General features: G+C 43.8%; 1 protein-coding gene across 11 annotated transcripts in view; it reads left to right on the top strand.

The window, feature by feature from the left end:
- LOC135918972 (mitotic spindle assembly checkpoint protein MAD1-like) overlaps positions 1-15,864 on the top strand; it is a 98,199-nt gene that overhangs the window by 27,477 nt on the left and 54,858 nt on the right. For all 11 annotated transcript variants that reach the window (XR_010569837.1, XR_010569838.1, XR_010569836.1 and 8 more), the window contains 6 exons: positions 186-330; positions 3,440-3,571; positions 9,375-9,460; positions 9,571-9,589; positions 10,718-10,840; positions 11,182-11,269. Coding sequence is in view for 8 of the 11 variants with exons in the window: in XM_065452694.1 (XP_065308766.1) it covers positions 186-330; positions 3,440-3,571; positions 9,375-9,460; positions 9,571-9,589; positions 10,718-10,840; positions 11,182-11,269 (593 nt within the window). In the remaining 3 variants the exon portion in view is untranslated. The remainder of the gene's footprint in view (positions 1-185; positions 331-3,439; positions 3,572-9,374; positions 9,461-9,570; positions 9,590-10,717; positions 10,841-11,181; positions 11,270-15,864) is intronic.

Raw genomic sequence — 15,864 nt, 5'->3', positions numbered from 1 at the left:
TTTTTGAATGAACAGTGCATATATAACAATGCAAAATATTTTTTCTCACTTTACGGTCACCCTAGAAAAATTAAAGTAATTTTTTTTCGAAATAAATCCCTAAGAAGAGTCGGAATCTGCAATAAAAAAAATCGACCTCTAAGGGTTAAGCAGTTATTTGTACATACTTGCTTTCTCTTGTTCAGGAATGAGACACTACGGAGCAAGGCAGAGACCAACAGCCAGGAGCTTCGACGAACAAATGCGAAGCTTGTGAAAGTCCAGTCGCAGTTTGATGAGCAGACAGCATTGCTGCGTAGAATGCAGAGACGCTTGCTTCTCTTGGGGAAGGTACTGTCCGTGCTTCTCTCTTTTGTGCTTGTGTATTTCTGGTGTGAGTTGCTACTGCATGAAGCTCTGAAGGCTTGCCACTACACTTATTAGGCATATCAGGTGTATCAGTGCTCAAACTGTAACTGGAGGTAGCAAGTGCATGCATGTGATACAGTCAAACCTCCTTAAACCGTAGTTGGCCGGATCTCGGAAAAAGTATGTACTAAACGGTAGTACTGTTTAACTGAAATACCATGAGATCGAGCACTTACATGTCAAAAACGGAACTCTGAGAGAGTGCAATGAAAGGGGAAAAAAACATGCAGTATTTATTCACTTCGTGCGACAAAAGTGTTATTTTCTTTTGATGCCGCGGCAGCCTAGCAGCGACAACGGCGGCCTCAAACTTACTGAAGCTGCGAGGCAGCTTTTCAGCCAGCCCCTCTCTTCTCGGCAAACACTCGCATGGCAGACTCCTCGTTGGCATTACATATTCTTTGTGCATGCGCGCGGTAGCACTGCAGAAGTCACAGGGCACCTTTTTCATTGCGGGGTGCTGTTCTCGTCGCGAAGGTTGCAATCATGAGGCTGACATCACGCACAGCTTCTGCTACTGTCGGGCCTGAATCGCCCATGCTGTCACTTTTCGTGTCATCCTCATCACTGTTGCTAGCCGACACTTCGGCAACAATGGCAAAAAGTCCAACCATGTAGCCGACATCTCTTCGCGGTTGCAGCGGCGCTGCCAGGCAACTTCTTCGCATTCCAAATGCCACACACCGTACTCAACAGCAGATCCCTGTTGCGTGCCAGCGCCGACTTTGTGTCACATTCGATAGCATGAACATTGTCTAATTTTTCTTCTATGCTGAGCATCTGGCGTCTCTTTTATCCGAGCTTTGGCATGACGCAAGTCCTCGCTTGCGCGATGCCACAACGCTCTCTGGCACGCCAACGAAATGATGTCGATGTGGCTTCACGCGCGCATGCACAGGGCACTTGGAGGCTGTTCTGATTTCTGAGGCTTGTTCTGCCGGGCCGCCCGATGAAGACGATGCACCACCGTGTTTGCACGACGAAAAGTGGAAACGCTACGTGTTAACCTATAGGTACGCAATAAGCTGGGACGGTTTATGCGGATCCAAAACACATTATGTTCAGTGGCGCTGAGTCAAGGATTTGACTTTACTACTTTTAAAACGAAACTACTGTTTAAGCGGGTACAGTTTAACGGGGTTTTGCTGTACATACAGCGTCTTGGGAAAGCGGCCCTTTCCACTCTTAGCACATTGTACTGTGGTGGCTTCACCACAGTACAATGTATATGCTTCACCACGTGATGCACTTGTATTGCAGCAAAGCTGAGTTTTGGGAATTTACATTATGCAACGCTTGACCCATGCCGTGCTTTCTGCACTTCGAATCCATCGGCGAGGATTAAAAAGGTGGAGTTAGTGCCATTGCTGACAGCAGGGAGTTCTTTCAGTAAATAACATGGCACCGAATAGCAGGAAGTTTGGTGACAAATGTCGAAGCAGCTAGGAGTAGCGTTGCCACGGTGGGTGGCTATAGCTGCAAACAGATCGGTGTGTGAGAGCGCTGGTGGCTTCGATTAATGCCGTTTCGAACCTGCACTGATGGCAAAAACTACGGAAGATTGCGCAGCAAAGGGTTTCAGTGTCTAAAATTTGAGATGCCCTTATACATTGGCTCTATAAATATAAGTGGCAGTGCCACGAAGGCATCCGAATTATTAGGCATCTCCAAAAAAGACAATCGCTGACTGTATTACTGTAAAGGAGCTTTGTTCCTCTCCCTTTTCTTTTATCATTGATTTTGTAGTGCCATTGTTTTTTTTTTTTCTTCTCTTTTGTACAGAGAACTACAACAGCTTTCTTTGTACAGAGATCTGTTTGTTGTTTGAACACTGAGCCTGTCTTATACTGCTGTCACATGGGCACTTTTGATTGTGTTCAAGCCCGATTGGGATCGAATTTCTCAATTGCAATTGGTTTCTTTCCATGAGCTTGCAAAAAGGAACCCAGTCACTGTCTAAAGATTCAATCCTATTTGGGCTCCACAGCTATTTAAATTGCCTATGTGACACTGGTAATACCATATCTACTCGCATACCGATCGCACTTTTTTGTAAAAAAAAAATTGCAGCAAATTCAGAAGTGTGATCGTTACGAGGGTTAAATTTCCCGCAAAAAGAAAATTTTTTTTTCATCCAGCATTTGCTGCGGGTTGACAACAGGTTAACAAACAGGCGGCTGCCGCTGTAACAGTGCGGGACACCAAAACAAAAATGGCGGCCGGCGGAGCAAGCCGAACATGCCGAACAATATTTTTTTCTTTCTGTGAGTACATTACATGAATTGAAACAGTTTCTTCCATATCAGTAATGAATAATATCATTAATACTGGCAAGTCTGTGGCAATAACATAGCCATGTCCACTTTGAGGGGACAGAAGCAGAGATGGGCGTGCTTAGCTGCCAGTGAGATAGAAACACATGGCGGGTATGCTGCGGAAATTGCAGCATTTGTCCTGACTGCTATCCTAATACAGCACGTTTCCGCTAAGGGTGGGCGAATATGTTAGCTGTGTTACAAGCATCTGCGTATGAATAGGGTCCATTTCTAATGTATCAGTGTAAACGTGGCTACTGTCGTTGCCGCTCGCGATTTGTTGTTTGCCCACGTGTACAGATGAGAAGAATCGAAAGGTGCCTCTTTTGTTGTTGTTGTTGTTGACCACAACCATTACAATGCCTACAAATAATAAAGCCAAGGCAAGTTTGGTTGTAGCTTTTTTTTTTTTCATGGAAGTGTGAAAAGTGATGAAAGGAATAAAATGGGGCATCTGCTTAGGGATGTTTGGTACGTGCAGACTGCTTGGTATGTCGAAGAGTCGTTTGCATAGCATTCGACAGATGGTAAGTGTGATCATCATTAGCTAGACCTGGCACACGGCATATCGCTGCAGCAAGTTCGGAGTGCGATCATTACACAGGAAAGAAAAGAATCGAATTTTGCTGACAAAATTCAGGGGTGAGATCATTACGCAAGTAACTATGGTACATATATGATTACGAACAAGCTTGCTTCTGTTATTTTTTCGTCAGGAGAGGGAAGCTTACCGGGCCATGATAGAGAGCTACCAGAAAGAAGCTGGCCCCGATTGGCCCGCTGCAGCTGCCAAGCAGATCCAATTTCTGGAGAATGTACTCACAGACTATCGCCACTCCCTAGAACAGGTGGGTGTTCACTTTTATTCTGCTTTGACTGGTATACATGAAGGAGGTAGAGGCATTAGAGTTTCTATTGCTTTCTTTTTTTTTATGCAGTTAGAGTTCTTAGGGTGCTTCGTAGGCCTTCTGAGGGCTAACTGGATCCATCTGTCTGTCTGTCTGTCCATCCATCCATCCCTCTCTCTCTCTCTCTCTCTCTAACCATTTTGCCGCCATCCTGGGGCACGGTAATCCATGGTCGAATAGTTAAAGTATCAAGCTGCTGTGTTGAGGCAACAGGCTTCGAAACCAGCCATTGCACCAACCAAGGTCAGTGGGTGCGTGGCACGTGTACCTATGTTTCGCTCTTCAACAAACCTTTTTCAAGCCGACCCGGGCAACTGGAGAACCGGAACTGGGTATGTGGCAATGGGTATGCACCGCTCTTCAGTGAATCCCTGTGACGGCAAGGTCAGTTGGACTGTCTCCAGTTTATTGAGGGCTTTCAAGACAGCGCATGCCGTCTGAGAAGGAATGGAGAAGACGGTACCTGTGTTGCGGCCGCACCGTACTGAGCTGGCTTCATTCTCTTCCTGCATGCCTCGCATGCTTCCTGAACTGGTGGCTGTGGGGTGGCCACAAACCTATTTGATGCAAACTCTGGTCACAGGGTACATGCCACCGATTGTGCGCCACTTTTTAATGACACTTTGATGCCAACTTGGGTTCTGGGTACATACCACTGGGTGTATGCCGCTGTTTCGTGAATCTCTTTGATGCCAACTTTGGTAACTATGTTCCACTTAGTATGTGCTGCTCTTCAGTGGCTAAAAAAATTATTTAAAGATTCTTCCACTGTATGGCCGGAATTGAATGTGAGTCATATATGGTCAGATAAACTTGTTTGAATATTTATTCACACAAGTGCCACATGCAGACTTCACAGCAGCGCTGTTGAATGATACAGCCTGTTTACTGGAAAGCACAAGAGCAATTTTGGTTCATACACACCTCATGTATGACGCATCTTTGAGATGGAAATATGGTGTGTCAGTACATTGCTTCAATACTAATCACATTAATGTTGACGTTCATTGCGGAATGGGTTCTGTCGGAAATTTTTAGTGATAGTTTCTTAAGTTACTTTAGCTACTTCCCTGTGTTTTCTATTTTCACGTAGTACAGTGATATAACATGAAAGAAAGTGACAAAAGTGAGGAGGAGAGCAAAGAGCTGAGAGGGAAGCGTAGAGGAGGAGGAGAAAGGAAGGCACATGATTGGCTGGCACACGTTATGATGTCATGCATATAGATATGGTAAAGAGGAGAAGAGGGCCAGCTCCAGGCCACATCCTATATATATATATATATATATATATATATATATATATATATATATATATATATATATATATATATATATATATATATATATATATATATATATATATATATATATATATATATATAATATGACACAGCAGGATAACTAGAAAACTGTCACAAATTATTTTTAGATATGGTATCTTCTATAACTGAGCATAATTTCGCAATGCTTAATCTGCCAATGTACGGTAGTCTGCTTTGTAACTAGTTTCTTGGCAACATATCTTTATTCTTTTTGTATGTGCCTGATCTGTTGCACTTGACTATACTTGACTAAGTCACAGATTGGTTGCCCAAGCATCAGTGATTGTGGTGAAGAATATACAATACAAATTTATCACACTTACCAAAATGTACAGTGAGCATGAATGAAAAGCCTGAGCAGGGGCTTGACAGGGTCTGTAGTAGCCTTTTGAGACATGACAGAAACAAAACAGAGCAGGTATGGCAAGGGTGATTACAAAGTTGTAATAATACTTGTAAAATAAGATGGTAACTGCATGCAAATGGCATCAGAAGTAGTATGTTAAAGAGTGAAACTGCTTTCAAACAGAAATACAGTCAAACGCCTTTAACAAAGCACTTGGTACCTCCAAAATTCTTCGTTATACAGCTCACCTCTTTGTAAACAGTGCGCATTGTACTGCTCGTAATAGTGCCAGCAAAGCATGTCCAGCCAAATGCTTATTTAATGTGAATTAAAGAAATGATCAGTCAGAGGAGTCGCTAATAACCTATTGCACACTTCGGCCGACAGTGCGTGCGACTGCAACTGACCAAGAAGACAAGTGATGGCAGGCATTTGTTGAAGTCTGCGTCATTTCATTAACTCCCAACCGGATAGGTCCAAATCCTCATCTGCAGGAGGACATTTCGTTGATGTGTTTGAATTTGTTGTTCGCAGAGTTTGCTGGTTTTGGTTTCCTTGGGCAGTTCATGAAGCATGATATAGTACTTAACGCAGCCACTGAGTGTGAGCACCAAGATTTTTGTGATTATATTGTTGCTTTTCTTTGTGTGTGTGCATGTGCCAGCTAACAGTATAACCATTATATAATGTACACTTCTATAATTACACCGTTACACCCACTCTGGTACTCCTCGTCATAGTTTTCTGCCATTCAGCTAGTTGGGCTTTTTTTTTTTTTTTTTTTTGCTTTGGGGATAGGGGGCTGCCATGTATAACGTAAAGTACAGTGTTGGCGCTGGTCCCTGTGAGCGTTCTTTGTAAAGCAACGAATATGTTGTCGAAGATACCTAAATTTCTTTTTTGTTTAGGGAAACTTGTTTTTGTCTTTGTTGTAGAAAATCCTTCGTTATAAAGGCAATTTCATTGTCGAGTCGTTCGACTAAAACTAATGAACTAGGACCGGCTGCTTCAGAATATTTCTGGCATTTGACAATGCCAGCGTGCATCTCAGGCCATTCAGGCCCCACAAGTTCGGTGCACGTCAGTGTCTCATGCTGCAGCAATTTATACAACACATAATGTCAACTATGTTACAGTCTGCTAAATTTTTTGTGACTTTTGGTCGTATGTTTTCCTGCTTAGTACATGTTTCTTGTGTTTTTACCCAAAATGTATGGACTTTGGTTCTACTGTATTGAATATTGTCCATCAGTCACTATTTTCACATGAAACTGAATGTTGCTTTATTAATATTATGGTTTTGAGGCGTTTAGGTACATCTGATTGTTCTTCACACTTGCTGCGCAGGGCAAATGTGAAGGGATATCAGAAGAGATAAGTATATTATGTGCAAGAACTTCAGTTATCCGAAAAAAGTTTAGTATCTGCATCATATGCAATGTCCGTGATTCACTCTAGTCACTTTCTTCTGTAACAGATCACTTTCCATTATACAGTCAACATTCCATTTTTCGGACTCACTAGGGGCCCCAAAAACTTCCCAAAAATCAGGCAGATTTACAAAATGAATGCATGCTTTTTATTGCCAGATGCAAATCTGAAATAGCTCTGAAGACCTTCCAGTAAGCTTACTAAGTATATCAGCGCTCGTACTGAGACAGGAGATGGCGGTTCATACGATCCCGTTATGTACAATTTTCCGTCGCCAACATTCACGATCAAGAACACAAAGAATTACCCAGTACAGTTACGCTTATTTTTTACTGGTTCATATGTTCCTGGAAAACACGATCTTTGGCACTAACGGTCAGTATGTAGCCAAACTATGATCGTATGATACGTTTTCCAGCCGCTATATCCAGTGTAAACAAAAGGCGTGAGACGCACAATCAAGAACAGTAGCACCGGCCCACAGCAGTACCCCCGCAGTACTCACCTGCCCATCTTACATGAAAACTCCAGCGTACATTCAATTTCCTATTCTGGTATCAACAAATCTCTGCCTGCGTTGTCACACGCCACATTAACAGCTATTGCCAACGAACCCTATTATGATAAGCATCTTCACGTATCTCTTTCACAGCGTGTGGAGCATTGTGCTGTTGGAAGTGCACTGCATACTTTTAATAGGTGATAATCTAAATACTCCACCATTCTCTGCTGCAGGCAGCACAAAGTTAATGTCATATTTCACTCTAGCGGCATCGTAGGCACCTTATTCCAGTGACGCCCACCAGCTCAGTTTCATATCACTTTCTCGTCGCCATCTTAAAACACTACACAGTAGGAAAACGAGAATGCACGTTTCGGGTCGTTTGGGCCCCACTAGCTAGAAGCACATTGGCATCAGGTGTCTGAATGATTTGCGGTGATTGAGCACGTCAGAACCCCCCACCAAAGTGTCCCGCTTGAAGATGCTGCTGACCTAGGCCACATTCGAGAAGCGCCAACATAGCTTGGCAAAGCCGCAAAAACGACAAAGCACATCTCGGCCCGCTCAGTCCCGCTCAGTGCACATTGGAGTCTCATGCTGCAATGATTCATTCCACGCTTCGCATTACGTAGATGTGAACTACCGGGGGAGTATGTCACATTTTTGTTTACTTCGGATCGTGCGTATTTCCGGTTAGTACATTTTTCTGATTTTTCTTCCAAAAACGTATGAACGAGGTTCTACTGTATAATTAAGTTATACGTACTGTGTCCCTAAACAATTGCATATTTCCACACTTGATATGCTTCACCGCAATACATAGCATACGCTTCACCGCTTAGCACTGCTGTATTGCCACGAAGCTGACTTGGAAACTGGCATCATGCAACGTTTGACTCTTGTCATACTTTTTGCGCTTTGAAGCCGTAGGCAAGAATGACAAAAATGGAGTTGGCTCCATTGCTGGCACCGGGGAATTCTTTCAATGAAAGACATTTCACCAAGCAGCAGGAAGCTTGGTAGCTAATGTCGAAGCAGCTAGGTCTAACATTGCTGCGTTGGTGGCTACGGCTGCCAGCGGATCAGCATGCGAAAGCACTAGTTTGAGGCTGCAAGATGATCAAAATGTGGGTGGTGGTGGCTTCGATTAATGCCATTTCAGACCTGCAATCACGGAAGTCCAAGAAATCGAACGTCGAAGGGTTTCTATGTCTAAAATTTCAGACATTTTTTACATTGGCCCTGTGAGGTACGTGGCACTACTACAAAGCCATCCTTTATCAGTCATGTCCAAAGAATTGGTTGTTGACTGTATTCAAAGAAGTTATGGTTCACTAAACTAAGTGATTACAAAGAACAGAGCGCTATAAATATTAAGCTTAACTTTTTTTTTTTCATTACAGAACGATGGTTGGGTAGTCATTCAGCAGCTGAAAATAGTTTACTACAGATATGTTCAGTGTAAGAGTCCCATGACACGTTTTTGTGAAACGTTACACCAAGGCATTTAGCTACAAAAATAGTTCATATATTAGATAAACTAAAAGTGACACCTATTTGAGTGCATATAATTTTTTTTCTGGTTTGAAGAAGGACTGCCGAAATTTTTGACGCATTGATTATTGGGGAATTATGTGCACTCGAGTTGTTTAGTAACATATGAATGTTATTGTTCTTAGTTGTATTTTCGATATCTGATAGGTTTGCTCCGTTAAAGAACAGACTAGTGTTGTCTGCATAACTTCTAAAAATGCAGTATTGGTATCAATGTTTGGTATGTCATTTATGTATGCGTTGATACGTAGCAAAGGGCCTTACTTATTTCCTTGTGGAACACAACTGCATAGTTACTGCAGTCCTCATCAATGCCTCAGTTGGAAAAAGTGTGACATCATCTTTTGTAAAGCCACCACCATCTAATAGCTGTGTTTCTTTGAAGTACGCTGCCAAGATATTATAAAGTATGGAACTCAGCTAGGATGTTTTCAAGGCTATGTAACATTTTTATGTCAGCATGTCTTGTTGGTCAGGGGCTGTTTTATTGAATCAGGTTTCAAGTTTTTTCGTCTCTTTTCTCGGTGCAAACTTGTACTGATGTTGCAGCATGCTTTGCATAAAATCGTGTTGTTGGCCATTCTTCAGGTAGACAAAGAGTTAGAAGAGCTACGATGTCAGAGGATGTCGGATTTCACTACAGCCAGTGTGCAGGTGCAGACAGACGACATTCAGTGAGTGCTCGTCTTTTTTTTTTTCATTCTTGACATGGCTACAACTTTGCGTCTTCATGGGCGAGTGTTCTAACCTGAACGTTTGTTTACTCCTTTGTTCCCCGCAACAGATTTGCCAATGCTACGCCGGTAAGTGAACATAGATTTTTTCTTTCATACCACAGTTGCTGTACAGTTTCACACAGACACTACTATGAAAAGGACAGAGACTTCTCAGTGGTCGCACCTACAACCAAAAATATTGCATCACCCATGAAACCAATATATAGGTATATGTGATTTAATTCTCTGTAAAATTAGATATCATACCCCTATGTTGCAAATTACAACATAATTACTTCATTGAAGGCATCCCAGACCTGAAACTATTTACCACCGAACTAGTGGAGTAACTCATTTCTATAACCAACAGCAACAGCGCAACACTTGCACTTGTGGCCACAATATAGTATGTCACATACTGGAAGCACTAAATTGCACTAACAAGTGATTTGAACTAACCTAAAGTCTAGTTGTAATGTATGATGTGTTTAATCTGTTGAAAGTGTCACAGACCAAAATCAACTACTACACTGTGGGATGCACGGAATGAGACTGCTATGACCTGACTGCACAGAAGCAGCATTGTGCCATCCAACTTGTTTTACTGAGACTCCTTATGCATATTATTAAAACTTGCAGCATAGATCTATTCAGAAGTATTTCAAGATGTATGAGACACATTTTAAAAATCATTGCTTTCAACAGTGTTTTTGCTTTTACTTTTGGTGCACTATATTTGCGTGCACAATTGTACACAGAGCACTTGAAGGAGATAAACAGAACCTAGCTTAATTTTATAGCATTGCATTTGCTTTCGGCCTATTTTGCTGATCTATCTATTGGCACACAACTATTTGTTTAATCTGCCTTAGAAAATGGGCTTTAGCAATCTTTTCTTTTTTTCTACAATTTGTGATGTTACAGAAGCAACAGGGGGGCAAAATGGATTACCAGATGTTGTATCACTAGTACTATGCTTAAAGTCAAGACTGCATAGGGTTCTTATTTCCTTAAACGGTACAAAAATAGGGCAGCAAAGAGTAATATGGTTGCTACTGTACTATTACCTTGCTTGCAAATTGGCAGTTAACATTATTAGCAGCCCCCTTTTATCGTATAGTACGATATCCTCTTTGCATTTCTTTGCTTACTTTCACATAAGAAAGCAGAACATGCAAACATGTTTTCGTGATATGGAGAGTGTCTTAATTCTAGGAGGATCCAAACTACCGTGTGGTGCATTTAGCAGAGAATCCTTTGGAGATGGCTTTTCGGCAACGCATAGAGAATGTGAACAAACTGGAAGAGGAGAACGAGCGGCTACGCGCAAGGGTCAAGGTAACTGTGACATAGTACATTCTCTATTTTATTGCTTTGATTATACTATTGAGTGTTGTACATAGAACATGAGGCATACATGACTTCTGGCTATACTGCTAGCATTTTCGTTGTTATGGCAAAGCAGGACATGCACATTGTTTCACGGTTGCAGTAAAAGGTGGTGCCGTGTTTTCAGTGGAGCAGACCACGCAAAACTCCACGGGCGTCCCCCCCCCCCCCCCCCCCGACCCCTTCCCAGACGAGTGTAAAAATTAAAGCTTCCTGATGCGTAATTGACAGCTGCTGCATCAAAATGAGTAGTGGCATTTTCTTACTTGGCATACTGTTTACGTTGGCAGGTCCTGGAAGAGTTTGGCTGTGTTCAGGACGTGACTGCTCAGGTGCAGCTGAAGCTGGACCAGGATGGTGCTCTTCCTGATCGAAAAAGTGAGTGAGCCACTCTGATTTCCTCTTCTCAGGAAGTTCCTCTGGCCGTTTAAAGTAGTACTGACATAATAGCTTTGTTTTGTTAGTTTTATTTTTTATTTGTTTAGATAGCTGCTAGCTTCTGTAATTATTGTATGAGGTCTCAAACAGGGTAGAGGCCATTGTGTATAAAAGTGCTTACATGGGTCGGCAGAATACTTAAGCACTCACTCAGCGATATTTTCGTAGGCTATGTACTCATTCATGCTCATGCTCACTCATAGTCATGGGCTCTCACTTACTTTTCTGCTCGCACCGTCTCATAATCACCAACGTTCAGTCGCATTCATTCATACTTACCAGTGCAGGCTCACGCTCATACTCACTTCCACTTGCACTCACCGACAGACACCCACATTCATACTTATGTCCACTCAATATCACTGTCACTCGATTTCGTTTGCACTCACGTTACCCAGCAATCACTTCTGTTCAAACTTGCGCCCACTCAAATTCACCGACATTCACCCCCCCGTTCATACTCGTGTACACTCGCATCCTTGGTTACTCACTGATGCTCTGTCTCACATCTGTGATACAAGTGCAGAGCAAGTATTCCGACGTATGAGTGCGTAGAAGTACACATGAAAAACAGCGGGATGTTTATGAAGTTCAAGCAAGAGCAAGTGGTCTTTGGATGAAAACTAACCTGTACGTACTACTGCAAGCACAGGAATATCTATAATGAGGTTCACGTGTGCATGACAATATCTTATAGTGATTAAGAAGGTTTATTTACTACTACAGATGGTTGGAAGGTTGGCCTGCTGGGGAAAGGTCATGTAAGCTCATGTTTGCGTCTGGAGTCACTACTGTAGAAATGGCGGGCCAGGGCAAGACATCCAACACGTTTTAGAAAACCAATCTGCCAGCCAGTTGCGCTTGCGCATACGTCTCAATTTGCCTCTCTATTTTCTTTGTCCTCTTGTTCTGGTTGATCTGTAATACTATGTTCTTCCAGAGGAGAGCACTACAACCACTTCGAGAAAATTTTTGCAAGGCTCCATAAAATAATTCTTAAGCAGGTGGGATAAAGATTACATGTGCCTGTACGACCAATTAACACTCTAGAGCTTTTATGAATTTCGGGTGGTTTGAAAATCTAGTTAACTTGAATATTGTAACTTGAATATTGAACTTGAACTTGAACGTTGTAGAGAAGCAGTCTTTAAAATGGTCAATCAGTTCTCTGAGCCCTTGTTTCTGTTGCGGCGCTAAACCTGGGTCAACGTCGACGACGGGCATAGATGGCATCGTATCGGTGGTTGATTCCTGCTGTACAGCAAAGCAGTGTTGGACGTGGTCCATTTCGTCAAAGTACGCCACAGCGGTGCCTTTACTGATGTGCCGGCGTTCATTGGTAAAATTTGTCAGTAGTACCTCTGTGCGACCACCGATTAGGCTGACTATACCCCGAGCGATGGCAATACCTTGATGGAACAGAAGTGCAGTTATTTGTTCGGCTACGCCGTCCTTGTCAAACTCTTCTCCGCAACTGACGGAGACAAGACTGCATGATAGTGGTGGTATGCAGACGTCGTCGTCGGCGACACGTAACGATGTACGTCGGCGCTCTTCGTCTTGGCTAGTGTCTGTACTAGTTGACAAGGTTATCTCGCCGTCCCGTATGTTAACCACGGCGCCGTACTCCCGCAAGAAGTCCATTCCAAGGATGAGTGATCTGCAGCACTCTTTTAAAATCATAAAAGTGGCGACAAAAGCTGTATTTCCTATCTGGAGCCGTGCAGTACATTTTCCTGTAGGTACCATTACCTGGCCCCCGGCATTTCGAATATAAGGGCCCGTCCATTGCATTCTGACTTTCTTAAGCCGGTCTGCCAACTGCTCACTCATAATCGAAAAGTCTGCACCAGTATCAACTAAAGCTGTCACGTCGTGCCCATCAATTGTTAAGAGTAGGTCGGCACTTACAAATTCGTCGGCGGCCCTTTTCTCCGGGTTGCTGTGCTCGTTTCTCAGTAATAATGGGGGATTTTCGGCGGTTCGACGACTTGCAACCTTCCCCCCGGAGGTCGCTGATTTCAGTTTCCCCGCCGTGGGCTTGGAGAGCGGCCTCGTACCACGTCGGCGAAGCTGCGACGGTGCGGCGAAGAATAACGTAATGGAGACGGCGAGCGCGACCGCAGATTAGCTGAGCTGCCTTGTTCCTGACTGACACTGTCGTCGAAGCGTGGATGTCTCTCTGGAAACTGGCGCGGAGTGGCAGGTGACATTTCCTGGATGCCACGCTGGCGATGAGGGCAAAAACGATAAATGTGCCCTGGTTCGCCACAGTGAAAACACAATGGTCGGCGGTCAGCAGTGCGCCATACGTCGGTCCTGCGAGGCTGGGGTCGCCTGAAATGCTCCCTCTGTGTCCAGGCAGCAATAGGTGGCCGCTGGTGGTACTGCTGTACCGGCATGGTAGAAAGTGGGCGACGGACAGCGTCTGCGTAGCTATATGCGCGTGGCTCGAAGCGCGGCTCGGGACTCAGTTCAGGGAGCGGCTCAGGAGGTGCTAATGCTTGCCGAATTTCTTGGCGAACAACTTCAGCGACCGAAGCAACAGTAAACTCCTTCGGTGTCACAGTTTGCTTCGCAATCTCCTCGCGCACGATGTCTCTTATCAGTTGACACAGCGAGGTCTCGTCTGTCACTGTGAGTACTGCGGCTCCTGCAGGCGCATCGTTAGTCAGGCGTTCGTATTGCCGACAACGCTGCTGGAGCGCCCGCTCGATTGCTGTGGCTTCCTTAATGAATTCTTCCATCGTTGTAGGCGGGTTACGCACGAGACCAGCGAATAGCTGTTCTTTGACGCCGCGCATGAGATGGCTCAGCTTCTTCGAGTCCGGCATGTTGGGATCCGCGCGACGAAACAAACGAGACATGTCCTCGGCAAACATGGAGACACTTTCATTGGGCTTCTGAATGCGCAACTCGAGAAGTCGTTGTGCATTATCTCGGCGATCAGTGCTTCCGAAGGTGTCAAGTAGCCGACGGCAAAATTCGTCCCACGTTGCCAAATGTGCCTCGCAGTTTTGGAACCACGTCCTTGCGCTACCTTCAAGAGCGAAGTACACATTAGAAAGCTTCTGGTCCGGACGCCACTGATTGACCTTAGCTACGCGTTCGTACTGGTCCAGCCAGTCTTCGGCGTCTTCGTACGTGTCACCGTGGAAGCTTGAGGGGACTAGATTGTTTTGGATAGTCACCTGTGTTGGACTTGGAATCGCCATTTCCTGAGTCATTGAGGTCGCTGACGAAGTTCGTTGCAAGAGACCGAATTCCGGGCACAGACCTTGCAGGCGGCGGCTTGCACGGTGCACAGGTGTCTCGACGCGGGGATGATGTCTTGAAGGGCTGGACGCAGGGCTACTCGCAGGAGTCGTCCCTATCATGAGGCGATGATGCGATACCCAGCACCTCCACCAGTGTCACGGCTCACTTGAGACAAGAGCGGAGAGCGTTATTTTAACCTTGACAATTAGAACAAGCGTTCAGAGTTCGCTTCTTCTTCTCTAGCACGCTCGCTTGCACACACGAGGTCGTCGTCCTCGTCGTCAGCGTGGTTGGGTACAGATGGCGTCGCGGCAATATTCTACTGTCTGAAAATATTTTGAGTTAATGAGGTTGAGCTGCACTGGATAGTCATCAACATGCAACTAACTAGCAGAATTTTTTTTTACTTTTTACATTGTTGAAACAAATAGAGTGAGATTAAAGAGAGAAAAAAGTTGCCTATCAAGACATTGACATCCTTTCTTTCTTTCTTTTCTTTTCTTTCTTTTCTTTTCTTTATTTGTTTCCATTGCTAAAATACAATGACGGGGGCTAAGATAAAAGCTGCAATGAGGCAGCTTGAGGTGCCCTTAGCCCCTGTGTTACATGGTGGCAGTGAGTAGCGTAGTCAACTGTACGCAAAGAACATTACATATAAACATTAAGTACAATCATCAATCAGTTCAGGAGAATTTTCTATAGCGGAACAAACAAAAAAGGAACAAAGAAATGGGTTGACAAATAAAAGCAATGCAAATAGTACGCACCACCACATTACATACACTTGGCAATACATAAATAAAAGTGAAAATCGCGTACACTTGACGATGCATAATTAAAGGTGAAAAGATACGGTGGTCGATTATTATTGGAATAATTAGGAGAAAGAAAATAATGAGAAAAAATTATGTCATTACAAACATTTAACAAGACACACATGTGAATACAGGTGAAAAAGAAATTACGCTTGATTCATTAGTTAGGAGAAGGTTCTGATAAGTAACGACAGTTCTGACCGTGTTATGTTAATGATGTCAATGCCAGCGTCATGTAAGGAATTAAGCAGTCTGGGTAACTTATTTTTCGTCATTTGCAAACCATAGTTGGTACTTGAAGGGGGTATAGACCAATATTCTCCGTGATGGGTAATATAGGTAGCTGTATTTCTTTGCAGACAAGCAATTTCATTAAATATACTGAACATACTGAACAGACAGTGAAGACAACTACGAGAAGACAACACGGGTGCTGACAACACGGGTGCAGCACGTCTTCTC

Source organism: Dermacentor albipictus, chromosome 8 (genome assembly GCF_038994185.2).
Source record: "Dermacentor albipictus isolate Rhodes 1998 colony chromosome 8, USDA_Dalb.pri_finalv2, whole genome shotgun sequence".
Taxonomy (NCBI): Eukaryota; Metazoa; Arthropoda; class Arachnida; order Ixodida; family Ixodidae; genus Dermacentor; species Dermacentor albipictus.
Note: the sequence above shows the minus strand (reverse complement) of the source record. Positions and strands in the feature narration are given on the sequence as shown.